The following is a 22,599-nucleotide window of genomic DNA, read 5'->3' as shown; positions in this document are numbered from 1 at the left end:
ACATCTTGTGTTTACATGCCTTTGCCATGCTGCAGGCTCTGAATGTGTAAAACTATATTTTTTAGCCTACTTTCTAAAGTCCCTAATAACTTTTGGATTTAGTAACACTACCAATTTTTCAGGATATGGCTGGGGACCCATGGGGATACAATATGAGTTATTTCATTTCTGATCCAGATACACAGCCTAAGGCAAGAAAGTAGGTGCCATTAGTTCTGAATGAAGCTTTTTCTTTTTAGCCAGGTGAGGCAGGCCTGAGCAACAGAATCAGCAGCATCAGTAGGACATCTCAGTGTCACAGGGGGATGTTTATCATCTGAGAGGATGCTTTTAACAGGGAAAGTTACAGGATTACAAGCCCCCATAATGCCAAACGATCAAACTTTAAAATAAAAGACAAAGATAAAATTAACTAGCAGCTTGGTCTGTCCGATATTACAGTACTTGCAGCCTAACCCAACCCAGGCGCTCAAGTAGTCGGCTCTGTCTAGCAGGCTATGCAGGTATCCTGGGAGGTCAGATGATAACCACACTGATATTGGCAGCCATTTAGATTACTACTAAACTCTGTGATTAGACATAGGAAGGCAGTGGTTCTAACTAAGTTAAGGATCTAACATAGCAGACCACAGGTGAAGAAGACAGCAAAAACTCTAGGATAAGGAATGATATCTTACAATAGGTTAAGATCTATGGCTGTCAGCTGGGATGTATCCTTACCAGTATGGACAGAATAATGACAGACAGAAAAAGGCCAACGGACCCATCCAATCATCATTTACTATGACAAGTCTAGCCTTTTTCTTGGTATCAGGGAGTAAGGATGAGGAAAGAGTGTCACACTACTACCTTTCTGGTTATCAAGTTACTGTATATAAAATGCTCCTCTTTTTGGTGATGCCCATGTGTATCTCTCCTCTTGTGATGTCTGGCTCAGATCTGCCTCTGTTTCCTCATCAGACATCACTTTTCCACTTAGTTATTGCACATCAGCAAGGGAAGAGTAATTTTGAAACCTGTTGTGTTACTGTTAAACTCTTCCCCTGGTGTTGAAAGTCCTTATGTAATAATGATCCCTCAGCTAATGGCTGTATGTGTGCAGTTACCCATGACTCTTCAGCTCAGATATGTTTTCACCTTCCCTGGTTATACAATTTCTTTATTCGCCTTCTCCATTTACATACTTACTTGCTGCAGTGGTAATGGAATTCCACGTTTAAGCTTTATTCTCTGTGCTGCTGATACTGTCAGATGTGATTAGACAAACTATGCTATTGTCAGAAAACAGCAAGGAGAACACATTGATAAGCTATAAGGATGTTCAGAAAACCTCCCGAGTTTTGAAATCCATTCCCACTCAGCATTAATTGTGCTCACTAACTTATAAACAATGAGATCTTCTAAGCCAGGAAATCACAGCAGCAAAAACACAGAGGCATTATCTAAAGGGTCTGCTGTTACACTCAAGGCAGGGCAGGATAACTTTAATACCACTACAGAACCCATTCTGAGCTTTCTCTTCCATTGGCACGCTGCAGTATCTGAATGAAAAAGTTACATGTGAACTGATTCAATTCTCACCTGGAGTCACAGAGCAGACACACATACACAGGTCATTTTTATCCAGTGATTTATCACTGCAGAGAGTCTTGCTTTGGTAGATTCGTGTTTGTGAATTTTATTTTTTTGAGTTTCACAGTTGTCCAATTATTGGAACAGGAAGTGTGACAAAATGTAAGTTACAGGGAGGAGAAACCTCAGATGTAAATATTTTCTTAGACTGTTTTAATTTAATGTGGAGAAAACGCAAGTGTGTAAGCATCTGGAAACCAAATCTTTCATAAGAGAACTCTGTTCAATGAATAAAACGGTCAAACATCAAACCTTAGACATATTTCTAGAGCAGAGAAGGGTGATACACATACTGCTTTTATTTTCTTTCAAGCTGGATTTAAAGATCTATTCTGCAACCTCCAAAAGATCAAGGAAACCTCTTGATGTGTGGTTTTTGTGCGGTTGCTATCTATGGATCAGCCACTTATCTTAGCTGGCCCATTAGGATAGCTCCCGTGTTTTATTCTTTAATTTTCTTGACAAACAATTTTCTTTTTCTGTTTTTCAGTTTTACAAATCCTCTTTAAAACTATGTGCTTCTGTTCTCCCGATGTGCGGTACGACCCATCATTTATTATTATCTTTTGTAAAAAGGTTAACTTATCTTTTAACTGCTCAATTGCTGCCGCTACTCATGGGTCCGACTCCGCTCGCCCGACACTGGCCATGTTTCGGCAGTAATCTGCCTGCTTCAGGGGCCACGGGAAAGGTTTTGTTATCTCCGTATCACGGATCCTCCGTCAGAAATCCTTCTAAAACGTATAGAAAACTATTAAATCTTATCACCTATACTAAACAGTGTCCCACTACCCAAGTTCAAAATACTTACTATTTTTGCATATTAACTCGTCAACGTAAGCGGCGCCTTCATGTTTGAATCCGGCGTCTCTCTCTATTCCTTCGTTTATATAGCTCCTCTAAGCCACTCGCTGGACCAATCACATTGTCTCCCTTGGGTCCTGGGTGCCCTACGATCATACTGATTGGTGACGTCACTAATTAAGGTATAACTAACCTTAAGGTTAGTTAAGGTAATTAACTAATTAAGGTATAAAATCAGGTTTAGAAAATCAACAGCAGCATAGAGGTAATAAGTGAGAAAAAATACAGACAAGGCAATAAATGAATCAGGAAGTACTTTAATGAGATCGAGCGATAGAAACTTAATTGAAAAAGTAGAGACAGGTCAGTTCACTATCACGTCCGTTGTGCATAGGAGAGAGGTGCCGCCTTGAGAAAGCAGGCATCTAGCCGGTCTCCATCAGGTCCGCCGAAAAGAAAATGTCCCCGATTGGAACGATCGAGCTTTAAAATAGATAAAGTATACATTAAACACAATAATTTGAGTTTGGAAACATTTCAGCAGTACAAAACATACATCTAGAGAGACACATATGTAGGATACATTAGCAAAATAAGAAAGAAGACACAACAGGTGACGTCACCAATCAGTATGATCGTAGGGCACCCAAGGGAGACAATGTGATTGGTCCAGCGAGTGGCTTAGAGGAGCTATATAAACGAAGGAATAGAGAGAGACGCCGGATTCAAACATGAAGGCGCCGCTTACGTTGACGAGTTAATATGCAAAAATAGTAAGTATTTTGAACTTGGGTAGTGGGACACTGTTTAGTATAGGTGATAAGATTTAATAGTTTTCTATACGTTTTAGAAGGATTTCTGACGGAGGATCCGTGATACGGAGATAACAAAACCTTTCCCGTGGCCCCTGAAGCAGGCAGATTACTGCCGAAACATGGCCAGTGTCGGGCGAGCGGAGTCGGACCCATGAGTAGCGGCAGCAATTGAGCAGTTAAAAGATAAGTTAACCTTTTTACAAAAGATAATAATAAATGATGGGTCGTACCGCACATCGGGAGAACAGAAGCACATAGTTTTAAAGAGGATTTGTAAAACTGAAAAACAGAAAAAGAAAATTGTTTGTCAAGAAAATTAAAGAATAAAACACAGGAGCTATCCTAATGGGCCAGCTAAGATAAGTGGCTGATCCATAGATAGCAACCGCACAAAAACCACACATCAAGAGGTTTCCTTGATCTTTTGGAGGTTGCAGAATTGTTGTACTAAGGAACCGAGGTTGGTTGTTGAATAGGAATTAAAGATCAGGCAGAAAGTCCTACAGAACTTCATCTGTATCTTTTAATGAGTGCAAATTCTCTCTTTTGGCACAAGTTTTTGCCTTATGCCAAATTTATGCCTCAGGAAAAACTTGTGCTTTTCAAAACTGCACCAAAAAAAAATCATCTGCTGCATTTTGGTACAAATAAAGATCAGCAAATGAACTGTAGATAAGACTTTTTCATTGGACGAATTTAAACCATCTGTGATGAGCTTTGGATGGGTTTGATTTCCGGGTCAGTTCTTCTGCTCCCCAGGATGCAATTTGGACTCTAGCTTCCAAAGGATTACTGAGTTTGAAATGTAGGCTGCTCCAGTTGTCACTCACAATATAAATTTTCAGTGGGCAGGCTTGATGGGTCTGTATAGATGCAGTGAGAAGTCCCTGCCCTCCATGAGTATTGGGAGTCATACACCCCTAATTCCTTTCTGTCTGGGTTATGGCCTATACCCCCTTTTTCCTTCCTCTAGTTTACATCTGGTTAGGTCCTTCTTGTTAGATTTGTCTTTTGGCTTTGTCCAACTTTGGTTAGAGCCAGAGTGGATGTCTTAGGATGGAGGTCTTCACCGTGTTTTCTCCAGCTTTAAATAGAGCAGAACAAGGTCTGGGAAATGTTTCCTCCTGCTTCTCTGGACTTCTGGCATCATAAGCCTTCTGTGTGAAGTACCCCCAGTTTCCCCCACTTATTTTATTCCTTCTCATCTAACCCAGCCATCAAAGACGTCAATCCTCGAGCATGGCTACCCAGCCCCCTCCAGATAGGGATCTGGTCAGTAAATGTCACCATTCAGCAATGACTGCTACTCTCCATTCCCCTTATTAAGATTGCAATTGCACGAGTGGTAAAATTTGCAGGATTTTTGCACAAAGCGTTTAATGTCACAGATTTAAGGAGCGGGCACATAAGAGTGCAAATAGCACTGTAGGAGTTCTCCAATAGCTAAATGTAAAGAACAAATAAAACTGTTTCCTCTTCCAGAAGCTGTAGAAAATTAAATCTAGTTTCTAAACTATACAGTCCACTAGCTTGCAGCTTTAAGTACTTTTTCATACTTTTCCCTGATCCTTTTGCCTGGCCCTTGATCAGATGCCTTCCCTGCTTATCCAGCAACTAAACCACATCTTATATGACCACAATATCACATCCCATGTCAACGTGTTGCAAACTGTGGGCTGACCAGGTGGTTGAGTATCAAGTGCTGTGCACCTCCATGCAGAAGGTTCCCAGAGCAGCTCTACTGCATCATGAGGCAACCAGGGCAAGGAATGCTGCAGAGGCAGCATTCACAGTGCCTGGGGCAGGGAAGAGGGTCATGACCCTCATTAAGGGTGACATTTGATAACTGGATTTAAGGAACCCTAGGTACATGGCTCCCAGCCTCAGGACTATTGCGTCAGTGACTTGATTTTGAAAAGAAATATATCCAGGGACAATGCTGTTATCACTGCAACAGTCAAACATAAATAGCTTATGAATTAAAAACACAAGACTCTGGGGCAGACTTTAAAAAAAAAAAACTAAATGTTTTTTTTAATGAAGTTGTTCAGTTTTCTGTACATAAAAGCCAATGAGGGGGAAAATTGGGGGCACTTCACTCATGTACAGACTCTTCATATGCTAAAGTTTGTCAACGAATAGCACCTCCGGACAAAGTTTCAGATGGCAGAGTGTCCAAGTGGCATGCAGAAGGGTTGGGGTGAGGGGAGGGACAGGGTAGGCCTCTTACTCCTTCTCCTTGGCGGTTTCCTTCAGGATGTCCTGCCAGTTCTTCTCCACTTCCTCCTTGCATTTGAGGAAGGCCTCCTCCAACCTCCTCATGGAGTCCGCCAAGGCCGGGTTGGTCCGCATCACCACCATATCGTAGGCCATCCATGTCGCCTGCACTGCCAGGATGGCAAAGAAAAAATGGTGGGTGAGATCTCTCCAGGACACAAGGCAAATCTGGCTAGCAGCCTTATGGGATGACACAGGGATTTCTTGGCAGATTTTTATTTTTTGTACTGGACAGGTGGACACGCCATGAAAGAGCCATAGATTCAGCACCTTTAGAAAAAGAGGTTCTTCCAAGGGTAAGGAAATTGTTGAACAATTTGCCAACAGGTATGAACTATCAAACTGGGTCAAGCCAAAGGTCCATCTTGTCTAGCACCTCGTCTCTCAAGCACTGGGTGTTTAGAGGAAGTGTACAGGATCCCATATAGAGTTATGTCAGCAAACATGTTTTGTCTTTACTTATCTGAACTGGAGGAAGAAACATGATTTGGGCACATATGTCTTCTGTTTAGAAAACATAGTGTATGCATGTCAAGCATGTCTTTGTGTACACATTTTTGGGTTAGCGCACCTTTTTAAAACTGATGCATTAGCATATAATTAGCTTTTTTAGTGTATGAGCAAAGAAAATATGTGCTGAAGTTCAGCATAGATATTTTACTCATGCCTGATTACATCAGGGCCTGTTTGAAGCTGTCACTGCAGAAAGGCTGGATTACTCCTATCCATTCCCCTTGCTGGCAGCCAAACAAGCTTGCAGTGAAAGTCCTCTACAAGTCATCTGCAACGACAGCCATTCCAGTGTACTGAAAGCAGTTAGACTTTTAATTCAGTTCAGATAGAATAAACCAAGCAGTCATGCCTCCACTCAGTATGTCAGCAAGTAAGATATATGAAAAATAAAACAGGCCAGTTTGGTCTAAGACTTTTAAAAAGGGCTATTTAACGAGCAAGAATTTAATCCTAGTGAATTCAGTGCTTGTGACAAGTATCAGAATGGCAGCTTTTGTCCCTCATTTATGTATAGCACAGGCAGAGGCAGTGCAAGCTTTCCCCCAACTCCCCCACCACAGAACAAGCACAGCATAGATTAGTGGCACTAAAGACTTTTCCACATTATACTATCAATATGCCTCATCCCTGAGTCCATCCCCTGAGCCCTCCAATCCTAGACCTGACAGGCTCTGTGCCCCTGCAGCCATTCCCTGAGTCCTCCAGCCCTAGATGGGGGAACTCCAACAAAGCATTTCTACTTCACCCCATCTTTGATTTGCTCTTTCTGAAGCCCCAGGCAGTCACATTACCTGATATCTTTTCCATCTCTTCTAGCATTTTCTCTAGGTCTTTGTTCAGGTCCCGCAGCATTTTTGACACACTGTCATAGCTGTGCTCCCCAGACTCTGTTTCAGACATCTATAGAAAAAAAAAAAGTAGATGGTCACTTCTAGCCCCATCTTTCTCTGACTCTAGATGACCTCCCCAGGTCCCTTCCAGCTTCATCTTTCTCTGGCTCTAGATGAGCTCCCGCAGTCCCTCCCAGCCTCATCTTTCTCTGACTCTAGATGACCTCCCCAGGTCCCTTCCAGCCTCATCTTTCTCTGGCTCTAGATGAGCTCCCGCAGTCCCACCCAGCCTCATCTTTCTCTGGCTCTAGATGAGCTCCCGCAGTCCCACCCAGCCTCATCTTTCTCTGACTCTAGATGACCTCGCCAGGTCCCTTCCAGCCCCATCCTTCTCTGACTCTAGATGACCTCCCGAGGTCCCTTCCAGCCCCATCTTTCTCTAAAAACACAAGAACATGCCATACTGGGTCAGACCAAGGGTCCATCAAGCCCAGCATCCTGTTTCCAACAGGGGCCAATCCAGGCCATAAGAACCTGGCAAGTACCCAAACACTAAGAAGATCCCATGCTACTGTTGCTAGTAATAGCGGTGGTTATTATCTAAGTCAACTTAATTAATAGCAGGTAATGGACTTCTCCTCCAAGAACTTATCCAATCCTTTTTTAAACACAGCTATACTAACTGCACTAACCACATCCTCTGGCAACAAATTCCAGAGTTTAATTGTGCGTTGAGTGAAAAAGAACTTTCTCCGATTAGTTTTAAATGTGCCCCATGCTAACTTCATGGAGTGCCCCCTAGTCTTTCTACTGTCCGAAAGAGTAAATAACCGATTCACATCTACCCGTTCTAGACCTCTCATGATTTTAAACACCTCTATCATATCCCCCCTCAGCCGTCTCTTCTCCAAGCTGAACAGCCCTAATCTCTTCAGCCTTTCCTCATAGGGGAGCTGTTCCATTCCCTTTATCATTTATCTGACTCTAGATGACTTCCAGAGGTCCCGCCCAGCCCCATCTTTCTCTGACTCTAGATGACCTCCCCAGGTCCCTCCCAGCCCCATCTTTCTCTGACTCTAGATAACTTCCAGAGGTCCCTCCCAGCCCCATCTTTCTCTGACTCTAGATGGCCTCCCCAGGTCCCTCCCAGCCCCATCTTTCTCTGACTCTAGATAACTTCCAGAGGTCCCTCCCAGCCCCATCTTTCTCTGACTCTAGATGACCTCCCCAGGTCCCTTCCAGCCCCATCTTTCTCTGACTCTAGGTGACCTCCCCAGGTCCCTCCCAGCCCCATCTTTCTCTGACTCTAGATGACCTCCCCAGGTCCCTCCCAGCCCCATCTTTCTCTGACTCTAGATGACCTCCCCAGGTCCCTCCCAGCCCCATCTTTCTCTGACTCTAGATGACCTCCCCAGGTCCCTCCCAGCCCCATCTTTCTCTGACTCTAGATGACCTCCCCAGGTCCCTCCCAGCCCCATCTTTCTCTGACTCTAGATGACCTCCCCAGGTCCCTCCCAGCCCCATCTTTCTCTGACTCTAGATGACCTCCTGAGATCCATTCCACCTCTAGAAAACTTTGCAAGATTTGTTTGTTAGATTGAACAGACACTGGTCGATAGATCCCTCCCCAGAAAAACCCCATCCATGGTTAATGTTGCTGTGGTCTAACTCCAGTCAGTGTTGGGTACAGGAAGAGGCGCATCGTTTCCTGGTTGTCTGCCTCTAAAGAAGGGGAGAGACAGGAATAGGGTAAAAGGGGAGAGGCTGGGTACAAAAGGAAAGCAGGATAGAAAGGGAAGGGGATAACGGGGGACTTCTGGACACAAATGTTTCAAATTCTGTACAATTCAGCATATTTCCCAATACAAGCAGTGTCTTTGAGTATTGGTTAAAAAGGTAATTGCCTGACGCCCACCCGGGAATTACCCCGCTCCCTCCCTCCGTCCCTCTCCGTCTCATACCCTCCTCCTCCTCTTCCAGTGACTCCCAGGCCCCGCCCCCGCGGCCGTTAAACGGCAGAAGGCGGGAAACGCACTAACGGCTGGGGGAGGGGGGCCCCGCTCCCGGGGCAGATCATGCTGGCTCTCGTGCCCCCCGACCCCCAATCTGCCCAGGGAAGAGGGGAATTAGCAGCAGGTGAGGCATTACATCCCGCCCTGGCCAGCCTAGCCCAGTTTAAAGCCCTGAGGCGGCTGCTGAGAGATTGAAATGCGGTTCTCCTCATTGTTTTATTTTACTTTTTAATTGTTCATTTTTTTTTCTTTTTAAATTCTCATTCTCGTGTGTGGCTTCTTCTGCTGCCAGAAACAAAATGACAGCGGGCGCGCACGAGGGGGGGGGGACGGGGACTGGGCGGGATTTGGGGCGCGCGCGCGAGGAGGGACTGGGCGGGATTTGGGGTGCGCGCGCGAGGAGGGACTGGGCGGGATTTGGGGCGCACGTCCACCGGAAGTGCAGCTGGAAGGGTCGGGAAGGAGTCCTCGCGAGGCTTGGGGCGCCAGCGCTCGCGCGCCTCTGCCGTTCACGAGGGGCGGGGGAGGAGGAGAGAAAGCGCGGCAAAGTGCTGTGGCAGCCGCTGCTGAGAGGCGGGGAGCGGGCGGGCGGAAAGGCGCACCACAAGTAATATGACAAAAACTGAAGGAGCCTGCTCTAGTGGAACAATCCATACAAAAAAATAGTATTGGCCATTGTTGCTACGGTAAAAGGGGCAATAGTAATTATATAAATAATACATTGGGGAATAATACAATGTACTAATTAACATAGAAGCACAATCTTCTTCAGAGCCCCAGACAAGCCTCAGCCTGGATATTATTGCTATTATATTTATTTATTTCCAAAGGTTTGATATTCCCCCCTTTTTTTTTTTTTCCCAAAAACGCTTCAGCAGATTAGAAAGGATAGACTGACAGGTGCAAACCATGGGTATAGAAAATAGGTACAGGAGTGACAGCGTAAGGTGATCAAGTGTAGTGTATAAGACTCTGTAGAGATGTGGCTCAGTGACTCCTGTAAATGGAATATGGCTTAAGAACATAAGAACATGCCATACTGGGTCAGGCCAAGGGTCCATCAGCCCAGCATCCTGTTTCCAACAGTGGCCAATCCAGGCCATAAGAACCTGGCAAGTACCCAAACACCAAGAAGATCCTATGCTACTGATGCAATTAATAGCAGTGGCTATTCCCTAAGTAAAATTGATTAATAGCCGTAATGGACTTCTTCAAGAACTTATCCAAACCTTTTTTAAACCCAGCTAGACTAACTGCACTAACCACATCCTCTGGCAACAAATTCCAGAGATGAGTGAAAAAGAACTTTCTCCGATTAGTCTTAACTGTGTTACTTGCTAACTTCATGGAGTGCCCCCAAGTCCTTCTATTATCCAAAAGTGTAAATAACCGATTCACATCTACTCGTTCTAGACCTCTTATGATTTTAAACACCTCTATCATACCCCCCCTCAGCCGTTTCTTCTCAAAGCTGAACAGTCCTAACCTCTTTAATCTTTCCTCATAGGGGAGCTGTTCCTTCCCCTTTATCATTTTGGTTGCCCTTCTCTGTACCTTCTCCATCGTAACTATATCTTTTTCTGAGATACGACAACCAGAATTGTACACAGTATTCAAGGTGCGGTCTCACCATGGAGCGATACTGAACTATTAGTTTAGGAAGTATAGGGGTGGCAGAAAAGAGGGATGAGTGGCATGAAAAAAATAATATCAAAGAGCTCTCCTCACACCAATGATAATGGAACCCAGGAGGAAGGTGGTAATACTGGAACTTAGAAATGGAGAAAATGTCTCAAATGTCCAAGTAGGTGCCACCTGAGTGCCAGTGATCATGAGATGCTATGGTTTGATATAGCAGCAAATGCAGAAGGGCATTTCACAAAGCTCAAATTCCTCGATTTCAAAAATACCGACTTTGGTGAAATGAAACAAGAGTGGCCTAAACTAAAAGAAGCAATATTAATGGCATCCTGTCTTTAGGAAAGAAAAGTAACTAAAAGTAAGAGGAAAAGAAACTGCTATGGTTCTTCACAAAGAGGTGATTGAAAATGTAAGGAAAAAAGATTAGCATTCAAAAAGTACAAAAGATCTTAAAAAGAAGAACCCAGGCAAAAATATCTGATAATGTTGAAAGAGGTAGGGAAAGAAGTCAGAATAATAATACAAATGGAAGAAAAGATAGCTAGAGACAGAAAGTGAGGTGACCAGGCTTTTTCAGGTATATCAGTGAAAGGAAGAAGGTCAGAACTGGAATTTTTAGATAAGAGTAGTGCAGGAGAAATATGTGGAAGGGACAAAGAAAAAGCCAACACACAGTGGGGAAGATAGCACTCCATTTATGGAAGAGTATCTGTGGAATTAGCAGAAATGAATTTGAACAAAATCATGGGCCAGATGATATATAACCTAGGATATTAAGGAAGCTCAGAGAGATTTTGGTGGTTCCACTGAAGGACTTGTTCAGTAGACTTTTAGGGGTGGGAGTTGTCCCATGCCACTGGAGAAGGACAGATTTATTTATTTAGCCATTTTATATACCATCGTTCCAAATAAAGATCACAACGGTTTAGAACATGACGTACATATTATACATCCACAAGTACAATGACTTAATGAGGTAAAAAAAGATCACAACGGTTTAGAACATGATGTACATATTATACATCAACAGGTACATTGATTTAATGAGGTCAAACATACAATTTAAAAATTGACACATACTTGGGATAAGATATTTAGTTCAGGAGATAGGTTCTTAATGACTTTGTCCTTGAGGGTGCATGCTCTGTGTTCAGGTGATTTTAAATTTAGGTTATAGGCATTTTGAAATAACCATGTTTTTAGGTCACGTTTGAATTTCTTTGTTTCTGGAGTCAGTCTTAGATACTCAGGTAGAGAATTCCATAGCATTGGGCCTGCTATTGAGAACATGCGGTCTCTTATTTTTGTTAGGTGAGTATTCTGTAATGATGGCACAGCTAGTAGTCCTTTGTTTTGAGATCTTAATGATCTCTGTGGCCTGCATGATTGAAGAGCTACATCTAGTAAACCAGAGTTATGAAAATGGATAGTGGAGTATATTAATGTTAGGACTTTGTAGTTGATGCGGGATTGTACAGGTAGCCATTGAAGAGCTATCAGTGAATGTGGTATGTGATTGAATTTCCTTGAACCTGTTAAGAGTCTAGCTGCGGCATTTTGTAATATTGTAGTTTTTTTAGAAGACAGTTGGGAACTCCGAGTAGAAGTGAGTTACAGTAGTCTAAGTTTGAGAAGATGAGGGTCTGCAGGACCGTGCGGAAGTCTGTGTGAGTCAGCAGTGGTTTCATTTTATGTAGTAGGTGCAGTTTGGCATATCCTGATTTGATTAATTTATTTATTTACGTGCTTTTCCATTGATAGGTTCTTGTCAATCTGTATACCTAAGTTCCGTACTTGGGCTGAGGGTGTGTTGTTGAAGTTACCTATGTCAAGTGTTTGAGGAGTCGCTATAGGTAGATTTCTTCTCAGTAGAATGATTTCAGTTTTATTAGTGTTTGGAGTTAGTTAAAGTTTGGATAGTTTATGTTGTATAGCCTTCATGTGTGTCACTAGAGTTAGTCTTGCATTTTCAATATATTTGGTGCATGGTATATAGAAATGAATGTCATCGGCGTATAGGTAGAAGGCGATTCCTAGATCAAATAGAAATCTGCATAGAGGAGATGTTGAATAAAGTTGCTGAGAGAGTTGAACCCTAGGGGACACCTGCATCTATCGGGAAGGTGTCGGACATGTGGTTGCCCAGTTTTAAGGAGTTAGCTGGAATGGGGTTATGTGGATGATTTGCAGGTTTAATTGTAGTAATGATTTGAGTGATTTGTAGTTTACATACTCTGTCGAAAGCGGTCCATTTGGCTGGTTCATATTTTTCTTCATCTTCTATGGTTGATGAGCAGGTAGAGAATTGAGTTTTTAGTCAAGTTATTTTTTCTACCAAATAAGTGGTATATTCGTTGCAGGCATTCTTTGATGAGTGGTTCTTGTTCTAGTTAGAAGAAGATGTCTCTTTTTATTAAAAAAAAGTGATAATAGAGAAGAGGTTGGAAACAGTGTGCTGGACAGTGTTACTTTACTTGTTGGAAAAATAATGGAGACTACCAAAGGAAAGAATAATAAAGTATCTAGAATCTAGTGGATTACAGGATCTGAGGCAGCATGGAGATGTTAGACAAATTTGATTGAATTTTTTTGATTGGTTAACTAGAAAAATAGATTAAGGATGTGCACTGTATGCGGCTTATCTGGATTTTAGCAAGGCTGTGGATATTGTCACCACAGGATACTCAAACTAAGAACATGTATGTAGAGTACTGCGTTATGTCCTGTAATGCTATAGAAATGTTAAGTAGTAGTAGTAGTAATAGTAGTAGAACATGAATGCATCCCAGAGTGGTAGATTGGATTAGAAACTGGTTGAATAATATGAAAGCAGAGGGTAATGGTAAATAGAATTCACTCTGAGGAAAAAGAGGTGATCAGTGGAGTGTCTCAGGGATCTGTATTGGGAACAGTTTTGTTCAACATCTTTGGGGGTGATATTGCGGAGGGATTATGAAGAAAAGATTACCTTTTTGTAGATGATGCTAAAATCTGTAACATAGTGGGCACCCCTAATAAGATAAACAAAATGAGAAGTGATATAAATACCTATACCTAATGTTATTCTCTCCCTTTTCTTCTCTCCTCCCAGTTCTTTTACCTTGTTATTTGTAACTGCTTCCTTCTACACAAATAGGTTATTGAATTGTTCACTGTACACCCCTGTTATATGTAAACCGGCATGATGTGTTTGCAACATGAATGCCGGTATATAAAAATTTTAAATAAATAAATAAATAAATATAAGAAAGTTTGAGGAATGGTCTAAAGCTTGGCAATTAAGATTCAATGCAAAATAATGCAGTCCACATAGTAACATAGTAAAGATGTCAGAAAAAGAACAAATGGGCCATCCAGTCTGCCTCTCCATGTAGGTAACCCCCAAGCCTTATGTTAAGGGTATTTATTTATTTAGTTATTATTTAATAAGGTGTTTTATATACCGTCGTTCCAAAATTAGATCACAGCAGTTTACAAGAGTAGCTTTCATTTACAGGGTTGACAATCCCATTCTGTTTCAATGTTCAATTTCTAGGTCAGTTAACATTAAATATATTTCTAGTTCATTTTTATACATAATTTGGTTCATCTCAACAGCAATTGTGTATTCTGAGTTGATACAACAACAACAACATAAGGATGCTTTGATGAGGAATTATAACCAATGATTACCATTTCATTATCCTTCATGTTTAAATTGGTATATATAGAAAAGTGCTTAGTACTTATTGCTCATTCCCTGTACGTACAGGATCAGTCCAGACGGTGGGTTATGTCCCCCGTCCAGCAGATGGAGTCAGAGTAAAACTTCGAGGGTGCTGGTATATAAACTGGTGCACCCTCCTAAATCCTCAGTATCTCTCTGACTCCAGCAGATGTGAGAGGGGATCTCGTTGTTTCCCCAACTTAGGGTTTATTACTCTACATATATCTATATTATTATTCTCTCTTTCACTGATGGATCAAGTTATTTAAAAAAAAAAAAAAAAAAAAAGACTTTTGTTCCTGTCAGAAGGGAGCCGGGGTTCTTGGCTCCCCTGATCAGCCTGCCATAAGGACTGCCTCTTACCTCATTTATCTCTTCCTGTGATCTTCAGGGGTAAGCTTGGGGGTAGTTTTCTCAGTTTGTGTTATTTTTTCCTTTCAGCGCAGGTTTTGGACACCTTCGGAGGTGGATGCTGGTGGGGCCAGCCTCTCCCCTCCTTTCCGTTGCGGCGGCTCACCTCCCCCGCGGCCCTGCGACGCTTCATTCCCCAGGGCTGCAGGCGGCACGGAGGTCCCATTCCCCTGCCGTCCCCGGGGTTGAGAGTGTTTGGGCGAGTGTCCAAGGGCACGGCGAGCCCGCTCTTCCCGCGCCGCGATCTTAGGCTTTTCCGAGGAGGGGGCTCCTCCCGGCGTGCTACACCCGACTTAGCCCTCGCGCGATGCAACGCGCGCGCTGCCCGTCCTGCGGCGGCCCGGGCCAGGGCGCTTCGAGGGACGGTCCATGCGGGCGTTGTCTCCCCGGGGGGGAGACGAGCGCTGCCCCGCCGACAATTTCGCCGCCGCGCCCGGAGCGCCGCGGGCCTCGAGGGCTAGCCCCGCCCCCGTCTTTGGCGGGAGCGGCGGCCATCTTAGACCTGGAATGCAGCGCGGACTCGGACGCGGAGGAGCCCACTGAAGATGTTTTGCCGTCCGCCCCCCCGACCTCAGATTCGGGGCCTCTGCCTTCCACATCCGGACTCCCCAGGGACCTCCTGCCCCCTCCCTCGGCGGGTCCGCTCAGTTTTTCAGCGGACTTTGTGGTGCTGATGCACCAGGCGTATTTACAGAGCCTGAGCTCTCAGGGGGGGGCAGCTCTCGCTCCTCCTCCCGCCAAGGTTCCCAGGCCCTCGGGGGTTACGGCTGCGGTACCGGGGACCGGAGGGGGCGGCGCCAGGTTGCCCCTGAGTATACCACTCTCCCTGGGGGGCCCGTCACCCTCGCCGAACCTCGGGGGCGACCCACTGTTACAGGTGGATGACGATTTGCCCTTATCAGCGCATCTGGAATGTGATGATCCGAGGGTCCTTCGCATCTTCCGCCAGGATGAATTGGCGGATCTTCTCCCACACGTTCTCAAGGAATTGGACCTCGACCCTCCCGTGGCACCCCCAGGGCCCCCGGCTCCCTCCGTGGCTTCGGCTACCTCCAAGGGTGACCCTGTATTGGCGGGTCTGCGTCCCATAGCGAAGACATTTCCCATTCATGATTCATTTCTCCATCTTCTGGTGCGGGAATGGAATAACCCGGAGGCGTCCCTTCGGGTCGGCAGGGCGATGGACAAGCTCTATCCGCTTCCGGGGGACTTTCTGGACCTGCTCCGGGTCCCCAAGGTTGATTCAGCGGTGTCTGCCGTCACCAAGAGAACTACCATCCCAGTCACAGGAGGCACCGCACTGCGAGATGTTTCGGATAGAAAGCTGGAGGTCGCCCTCAAGAAGATCTTCGAAGTCTCGGCGCTGGGGGTCCGGGCGGCCATCTGCGGTTCGCTGACCCAGAGAGCCGGGCTTCGATGGGTCCAACAGCTCCTCACCTCTCAGCAGTTACCGCCTGAGGAGGCGGCTCAGGCTGACCGTCTGGAGGCGGTCATTGCTTACGGGGCGGATTCCCTGCACGACCTGCTGAGGGTCCTGGCCAGGACCATGGCTTCGGCCGTCTCTGCCAGAAGACTTCTGTGGCTCAGGAATTGGGCGGCGGACGCCTCCTCCAAGGCGAGCCTGGGAGCTCTGCCCTTCAAGGGCAGGTTTCTCTTTGGAGAAGACCTCGATGAGATCATCAAGACCCTGGGGGAAAATTCGGTCCACAGGTTGCCTGAGGACCGGCAGCGTGGTTTTCGATCATACTCTGGGAATGCCAGGAATCGTTACCGCGCCCAGAGGCGGTACCGAGGCTCCAGGACACAGAGCCCTAGGACGCCTTCCACCAGGTCGCAGACGTGGACGCGGCCCTTTCGAGGGCGCAGACCGGCCAGGGACTCCTCTTCCCAGGGAGCCTCCGGCAAGCCTTCACAATGATGTCAGGCCAGTCCACTCCTCGCTGCCCCGGATTGGAGGTCGCATCGCTTTGTTTCGCGAGGAATGGACCGACATCACCACGGACCGGTGGGTCCTGGATATTGTAAGAGACAGTTACGCGTTGGAATTTGTGCGGCCTCCCAAGGATCGATTCGTCTTCTCCCCCTGCGGGTCAAGTCTCAAGCGACAGGGAGTGCAACACACGCTGGACAGGCTGCTGACCCTGGGAGCCATCTCGCCCGTCCCCTTAGGAGAGGTGGGCTCGGGGCATTATTCCATTTACTTCGTGGTTCCCAAAAAGGACGGAGCCTTTCGTCCCATTCTGGACCTCAAGGAAATCAACAAGGTGCTCCGGGTCTCCAAGTTTCGTATGGAAACACTCCGCTCTGTCATTGCGGCGGTGCATCAAGGGGAGTTCCTAGCTTCCCTCGACCTCACAGAGGCCTATCTACATATCCCTATTCATCCGGCTCATCACAGATTCCTTCGTTTCAAGATCTTGGGTCGACATTTTCAGTTCCAGGCGCTACCATTCGGCCTGGCAACCGCGCCCAGAACCTTCACAAAGATCATGGTGGTGGTAGCGGCCGCACTCCGGAAGGAAGGCATTCTGGTTCACCCTTACTTGGACGACTGGCTCATTCGCGCGAAATCCCTGTCTCAGGGACAGGCGGCGGTCGACAGGGTGGTGTCTTTCCTTCAGTCACTCGGCTGGGTGGTGAACTTCAGCAAGAGCAGTCTGCGGCCAGCCCAACAGCTGGATTTTCTGGGGGCGCGGTTCGACACGGCTCTGGGCAAGGTCTTCCTGCGTCCGGACAAGGCTCAAGCGCTGCGGGATCAAATCACCCGGTTTGCGTCTCTCCCGACACACACGGCGAGAGACTATCTTCAAGTCCTGGGTTCCATGGCGTTTGCGATCAGCCTGGTTCCCTGGGCTTTTGCACACCTGCGGCCCCTGCAAATGGCCCTACTCTCGAGATGGAAACCAGTCTCCCAGGATTACCAGGCGATTCTCCCACTTCCCCAGGCTGCTCGGTCCAGCCTGGAGTGGTGGCTGGACCCCAGGAACCTAGCTCAAGGATGTTCCCTGGAAACGCCGGACTGGGTAGTGGTCACTACCGATGCAAGTCTGTCCGGTTGGGGAGCAGTGTGTCTCCGAAGCTCGGCTCAAGGCACGTGGACGGGGGATCAGTCTACCTGGTCAATCAACCGCCTGGAGACGAGGGCGGTTCGCCTAGCCCTGGTGCAGTTTCTGCCGCTGCTCAAGGGGCGCGCGGTTCGAGTTCTCTCAGACAATGCGACGACGGTGGCCTACATCAACCGTCAGGGGGGCACCAGGAGCCAACTGGTCGCGTGGGAGGCCGCGCGCCTGATGGCGTGGGCAGAGCGTTTCTTGAATCAGCTGGCGGCATCTCACATTGCCGGGGTGGACAACATTCAAGCAGACTTCCTGAGTCGTCAAGCGTTGGACCCGGGGGAGTGGTCACTCTCCGACGAAGCGATGTCGCTGATCTCCAGTCGGTGGGGGACACCGGCGATGGATCTCATGGCGTCCGCCGCCAATGCAAAAGCTCCTCGGTTCTTCAGCCGCAGAAGGGAGCGCGGCGCGGAAGGTGTCGATGCTCTGGCTCTCCCCTGGCCCACTCAGATCCTACTTTATGTCTTTCCCCCCTGGCCACTGGTGGGAAAGGTGATTCGGAGGGTGGAACGGCACCACGGTCAGGTCATCATTGTGGCTCCAGAATGGCCACGGCGCCCGTGGTTTGCGGACCTGCTCGGCGTGTCGGTGGACGGCCCACTCAGACTCGCGCACCTTCCACGGCTTCTGCATCAGGGTCCAGTATTTTTGGAGCAGGCGGAACCCTTCTGTCTTGCGGCGTGGCTTTTGAGAGGAGGGCACTCCTGAACAGGGGCTACGCTATTCCCGTGGTGGACACACTTCTCAGGGCGCGTAAGACTTCCACGTCGGTCGCCTACGTGAGGGTCTGGAAGGTATTTGAAGTTTGGTGCTCGGCGCGGGGGACCCCCGCGACCGCAGCTTCCCGCCATCACATCTTGGCGTTCTTGCAGGATGGGCTGGAAAAGGGCCTTTCCTACAATTCGCTCCGAGTGCAGATGTCAGCCCTCGCATCCTTGGCTCGCGCCTCAGGTAGGCCGGATCCGTCGTCTCATCCGGATATCTCCCGGTTCCTCAGAGGAGTTAAACACTTGCGGCCGCCGGTGCGACCTCTTTGTCCTTCCTGGAATCTCAACTTGGTGTTGAGGGCCCTGGGGGAGCTACCCTTCGAGCCCTTACGTCACGCTACCATCAAGGACGTTACCCTAAAGACGGTTTTCCTGGTTGCTATAGCCTCGGCAAGGCGTATCTCCGAACTACAGGCGTTGTCATGTAGGGAGCCCTTCCTGCGGTTCACGGACTCCGGGGTTTCCCTGCGGACGGTTCCTTCGTTCTTGCCTAAGGTGGTCTCCTCGTTTCACATGAACCAGGTGGTGGAACTTCCAGCCTTCTCAGGAGACGCCCCTGCGATGCTTCGGTGCCTGGACGTCAAACGAGCGCTTCTTCGCTATCTGGAGGTGACGAATGACTTTCGACTCTCCGACCATCTCTTTGTACTTTGGTCTGGTGCTAGAAAGGGCCGGCAGGCGTCCAAGACTACCATCGCTCGCTGGCTCAAGGAGGCGGTGGCTGCTGCTTACATTGGTTCCGGGAAGGTTCCTCCGGTGGGTATCAAGGCGCATTCGTTGCGAGCCCAGGCCACTTCCCATGCAGAGTCTCAGCTGGTCTCCATACAAGAAATCTGCCGGGCGGCAACTTGGAAGTCTCTCCACACTTTTGCCAGACACTACCGACTCCATGTACCGGGGACGGAGTCTGGTTCATTTGGGGACAGGGTACTTCGAGCAGGGTTCTCAGGGACCCACCCGGTGTAGGGAAGCTTTGGTACATCCCACCGTCTGGACTGATCCTGTACGTACAGGGAAAAGAAAATTACTTCTTACCTGCTAATTTTCGTTCCTGTAGTACTAGGATCAGTCCAGACGCCCACCCGGTATGAACCTGCTCGACTATTCTCTACTGTCCTTCTGTTCGCTGTTCCTTCCCTCTCGGGGGGTAGGGGTTTTTGTGTGTTGTTATGTTTGACAGTTCTCATTGCATGTTGCATAAATTTGTTCACAGTTTCAATCTTTTGGTTGAGTTCATGCTTGATCCATCATCCTTGGTCTGTCCAGTTTTTTCTGGCTTGGCTTTGATATTCTCGATACTGAGGATTTAGGAGGGTGCACCAGTTTATATACCAGCACCCTCGAAGTTTTACTCTGACTCCATCTGCTGGACGGGGGACATAACCCACCGTCTGGACTGATCCTAGTACTACAGGAACGAAAATTAGCAGGTAAGAAGTAATTTTCTTATCTCTTAGTGCAGTCATAGGTTTTGACAGTGATGTTATTGGCATTTTGGAGTTTTACATTAGATCATATACCTTTCTAAAGAACCATTTTTTCAGTTCTCATTTGAAACTCTTTCTTTCTGTTATCTGGCATAGAGACTCTGGAAGAGAGTACCATAGTTTAGGACCTGCTATGGAAAACATTCTATCTCATATTTGTGTTAGGTGTGTGTTCTGTGTTATTGTCACCTTTAGAAGTCCTTTGTTTTGCGATTTTTACTGTTCTCTGAGGGGTGTGTGGTTGAAGAGTTACTCCTATTAAACATGGATTAATGTTGTTGATAATATTAAAAATTAGGGTTTACACTTTTATAATGAATTCTGAATTGTACAGGAAGCCAGTGCAGTTCTATCAGCGAAGGGGTAATCTGGTCAAATTTTCTTGTCTAGCTGAGGCATTTTGTAGTAACTGTAGTGGTTTTAGTAGTCCTGAGGGTAGGCCTAGTAGTAGGGAGTTGCAATAATCTAAGTTTGAAAATATTAAAGTTTGTAGAACAGTGCGGAAGTCTTGTATTGTTAGCAATAGTTTCAGCCGATGTAGTATTCTCAACTGGTGTATCCTGATTTAATTTATTTGCTTATATGCTGTTCATTGCAAAGTTCTCATCAATCTGTATTTCTAGGTCTTGTACTTGATCTGAGGTTGTAAGGTTAAAATTTCCTAAGTCTACGATTGGCAGTTTGATTATCATGGAATTTCTCCTTAACCACATACTGTAATTTCAGGTTTTTTGTGTTTAGGATTAGTTTCAGCTGAGATAGTTTTTGTTGTATTGCCTTCATGTAGATGGACAGGGTTGAAGCAGTTTTTTCAAATGATTTGTTGAGTGGTATGTAGAATTGTATGTCTTCGGCATAAAGGGTTGATTTCTAGTTCTGCTAGTAATGTACATTGGGTAGCATATATATCTTGAATAGTGTAGCTGAGAGTGTTGACCCTTGGGGAACACCTGTATCGATGGGGAGGGTGTCGGATAAGTGATTGTCTAATTTGACTTGGAAGGATCTATCTTCTAGGAAGGAAGAGAACCAGTCGATGATCTTTCCATCTATTCCAATTTTTCTCAATTGATGGCACCGCAGGGTGTTGTCTACGGGGTCGAAAGCTGCTATAAGATCAATTAGTACCAGAATAGTAATCATTGTCAAACCCCTGTAGTACTGGGTTGGTTAAGGAAATGAGTAGGGTTTCTTTGAGCGGTCTTTCTGAAACCAAATTGGTTGGGTATAGAATATTATTGTCTTCTAGGTAGCTTTCTAATTGTGATAGCACTGTTTTTTCTAGGACTTGAGCAGTGAAAGGAAGGTTGGATATTGGTCTATAATAGTCGCAATCACCAATTCTTCCAGTTTTTTATTTTTTAGGCTTGGTTTAATCACAGCTTGTTTTGCTCTTGCTGAGACCATCTGAATGTGAGTAGTTAATCATATTTGTGATTGTTGGAGTTATTACGCTGTGTACTGATTTCAGGCAACATGTGGGGATTGGGTCCAGTGGGAAGATAGCAGGTTTAATTTTAGAAATGATTTGGTTAGTTTCAAGTATTGATATTGTGTTGAATGTGTTCCATTTTGCTTGCTCAGGTATTTCTTCTTGTTCTTTTGTTGGTACGCAGGTAGAGATTTCTGTTTTCAGCCTATTGACTTTATCTAGCAATGATGTGGCATATTCGAATAATAGTTTGGAGTTAAATATTACTCTGTGAATCTGTTTAGCGTAATAGCCTTTTTTTGCATTATTGATTTGTTAACAGTATTTTGTTAATAGGGATTTGTATTTTTCTAGGGGGTCCATAGATTGGCATTTCCGTCATTGCTTTTCAGATTTTCTTAGGGTTTGTTTAATGTGTCTTAGCTCTTCATTATACCAAGGTTTCTTCTGTTTTGAGGTGTTGCATTCTTTTTAGAACATTTTTTTTCTGGACTGGGCATAAGGTCTTGCTATTTCATTGATTAATTTATCCCAGCCGTCAAAAGCTGAGGCGGCATTATCATATTTAAGATCAGTTATCTTATTTTTAATAGTCTCTTCAAGTATTTTTGGTTACATCTTTTCTCTGTATCTGAATAATTGATTAGTATTTGATATTGATTTCTCTGTATTGAGAGGGATATTTCTGCTTTTATTAGTAATACACAATGTGGTGGTGAGAAGCTAATACGCACTGACCAGGAGCAAAAGCTTGGGTGATAGTGTCTAATGATCTCAAGGTAGCAAAACTGAGATTAGGCAGTGGCTAATAGTAAAGAGGTTCTAGAATAAAAGGAAGGAAAGAGTCCTTACTCGTAACTGGTGTACCCCATGGACAACAGGATTAACAGCCCCAAGTATGATAATATCTTCCATATGCAGGACCATGCATCTTGCTTGCCCATTATGACAAGTATAACCAGCAGTAAAAAGGAGGTATTAATGCCTCTGTATATGTCATTGGTGAGGCTACAACTGGAATATTTTGTCTTATTCTGGGAGCCATTCTTCTGAAATGATATAGAGAGGCTCAAGTGGTTCAGAGAAAAGTTATCAAATGTTGCGGCATCTGAGGTAAAGCCATACGACAGACTTAGGGATCCAAATATATATACCC

The 22,599-nt window shown here is 45.8% G+C and overlaps 2 protein-coding genes across 3 annotated transcripts in view; one reads left to right on the top strand and one right to left on the bottom strand.

Annotated features, from left to right (window-relative positions):
• Positions 1-5,252: 5,252 nt before the first annotated feature.
• Positions 5,253-9,197, bottom strand: SYCE3 (synaptonemal complex central element protein 3). 2 transcript variants are annotated; one of them, XM_029581045.1, is made up of 3 exons: positions 9,109-9,197; positions 6,833-6,941; positions 5,253-5,638 (listed from the first exon to the last, which is right to left on the bottom strand). In XM_029581045.1, the coding sequence occupies exons 2-3, from the start codon at positions 6,939-6,941 to the stop codon at positions 5,478-5,480; spliced, it is 270 nt and encodes an 89-aa protein (XP_029436905.1). In that variant the 5' UTR covers positions 9,109-9,197; the 3' UTR covers positions 5,253-5,477. The 2 variants fall into 2 exon arrangements, with proteins under 2 accessions (XP_029436905.1, XP_029436904.1); XM_029581044.1 differs by lacking the exon at positions 9,109-9,197 and adding an exon at positions 8,833-9,006.
• STYK1 (serine/threonine/tyrosine kinase 1) overlaps positions 8,927-22,599 on the top strand; it is a 36,661-nt gene continuing 22,988 nt past the window's right edge. Inside the window, exon 1 of the mRNA XM_029581042.1 lies at positions 8,927-9,007. Within this exon, the coding sequence (XP_029436902.1) occupies positions 8,947-9,007 (61 nt within the window). The 5' untranslated portion in view covers positions 8,927-8,946. The remainder of the gene's footprint in view (positions 9,008-22,599) is intronic.

Source organism: Rhinatrema bivittatum, chromosome 16 (assembly GCF_901001135.1).
Source record: "Rhinatrema bivittatum chromosome 16, aRhiBiv1.1, whole genome shotgun sequence".
Classification (NCBI taxonomy): domain Eukaryota; kingdom Metazoa; phylum Chordata; class Amphibia; order Gymnophiona; family Rhinatrematidae; genus Rhinatrema; species Rhinatrema bivittatum.
Note: the sequence above shows the minus strand (reverse complement) of the source record. Positions and strands in the feature narration are given on the sequence as shown.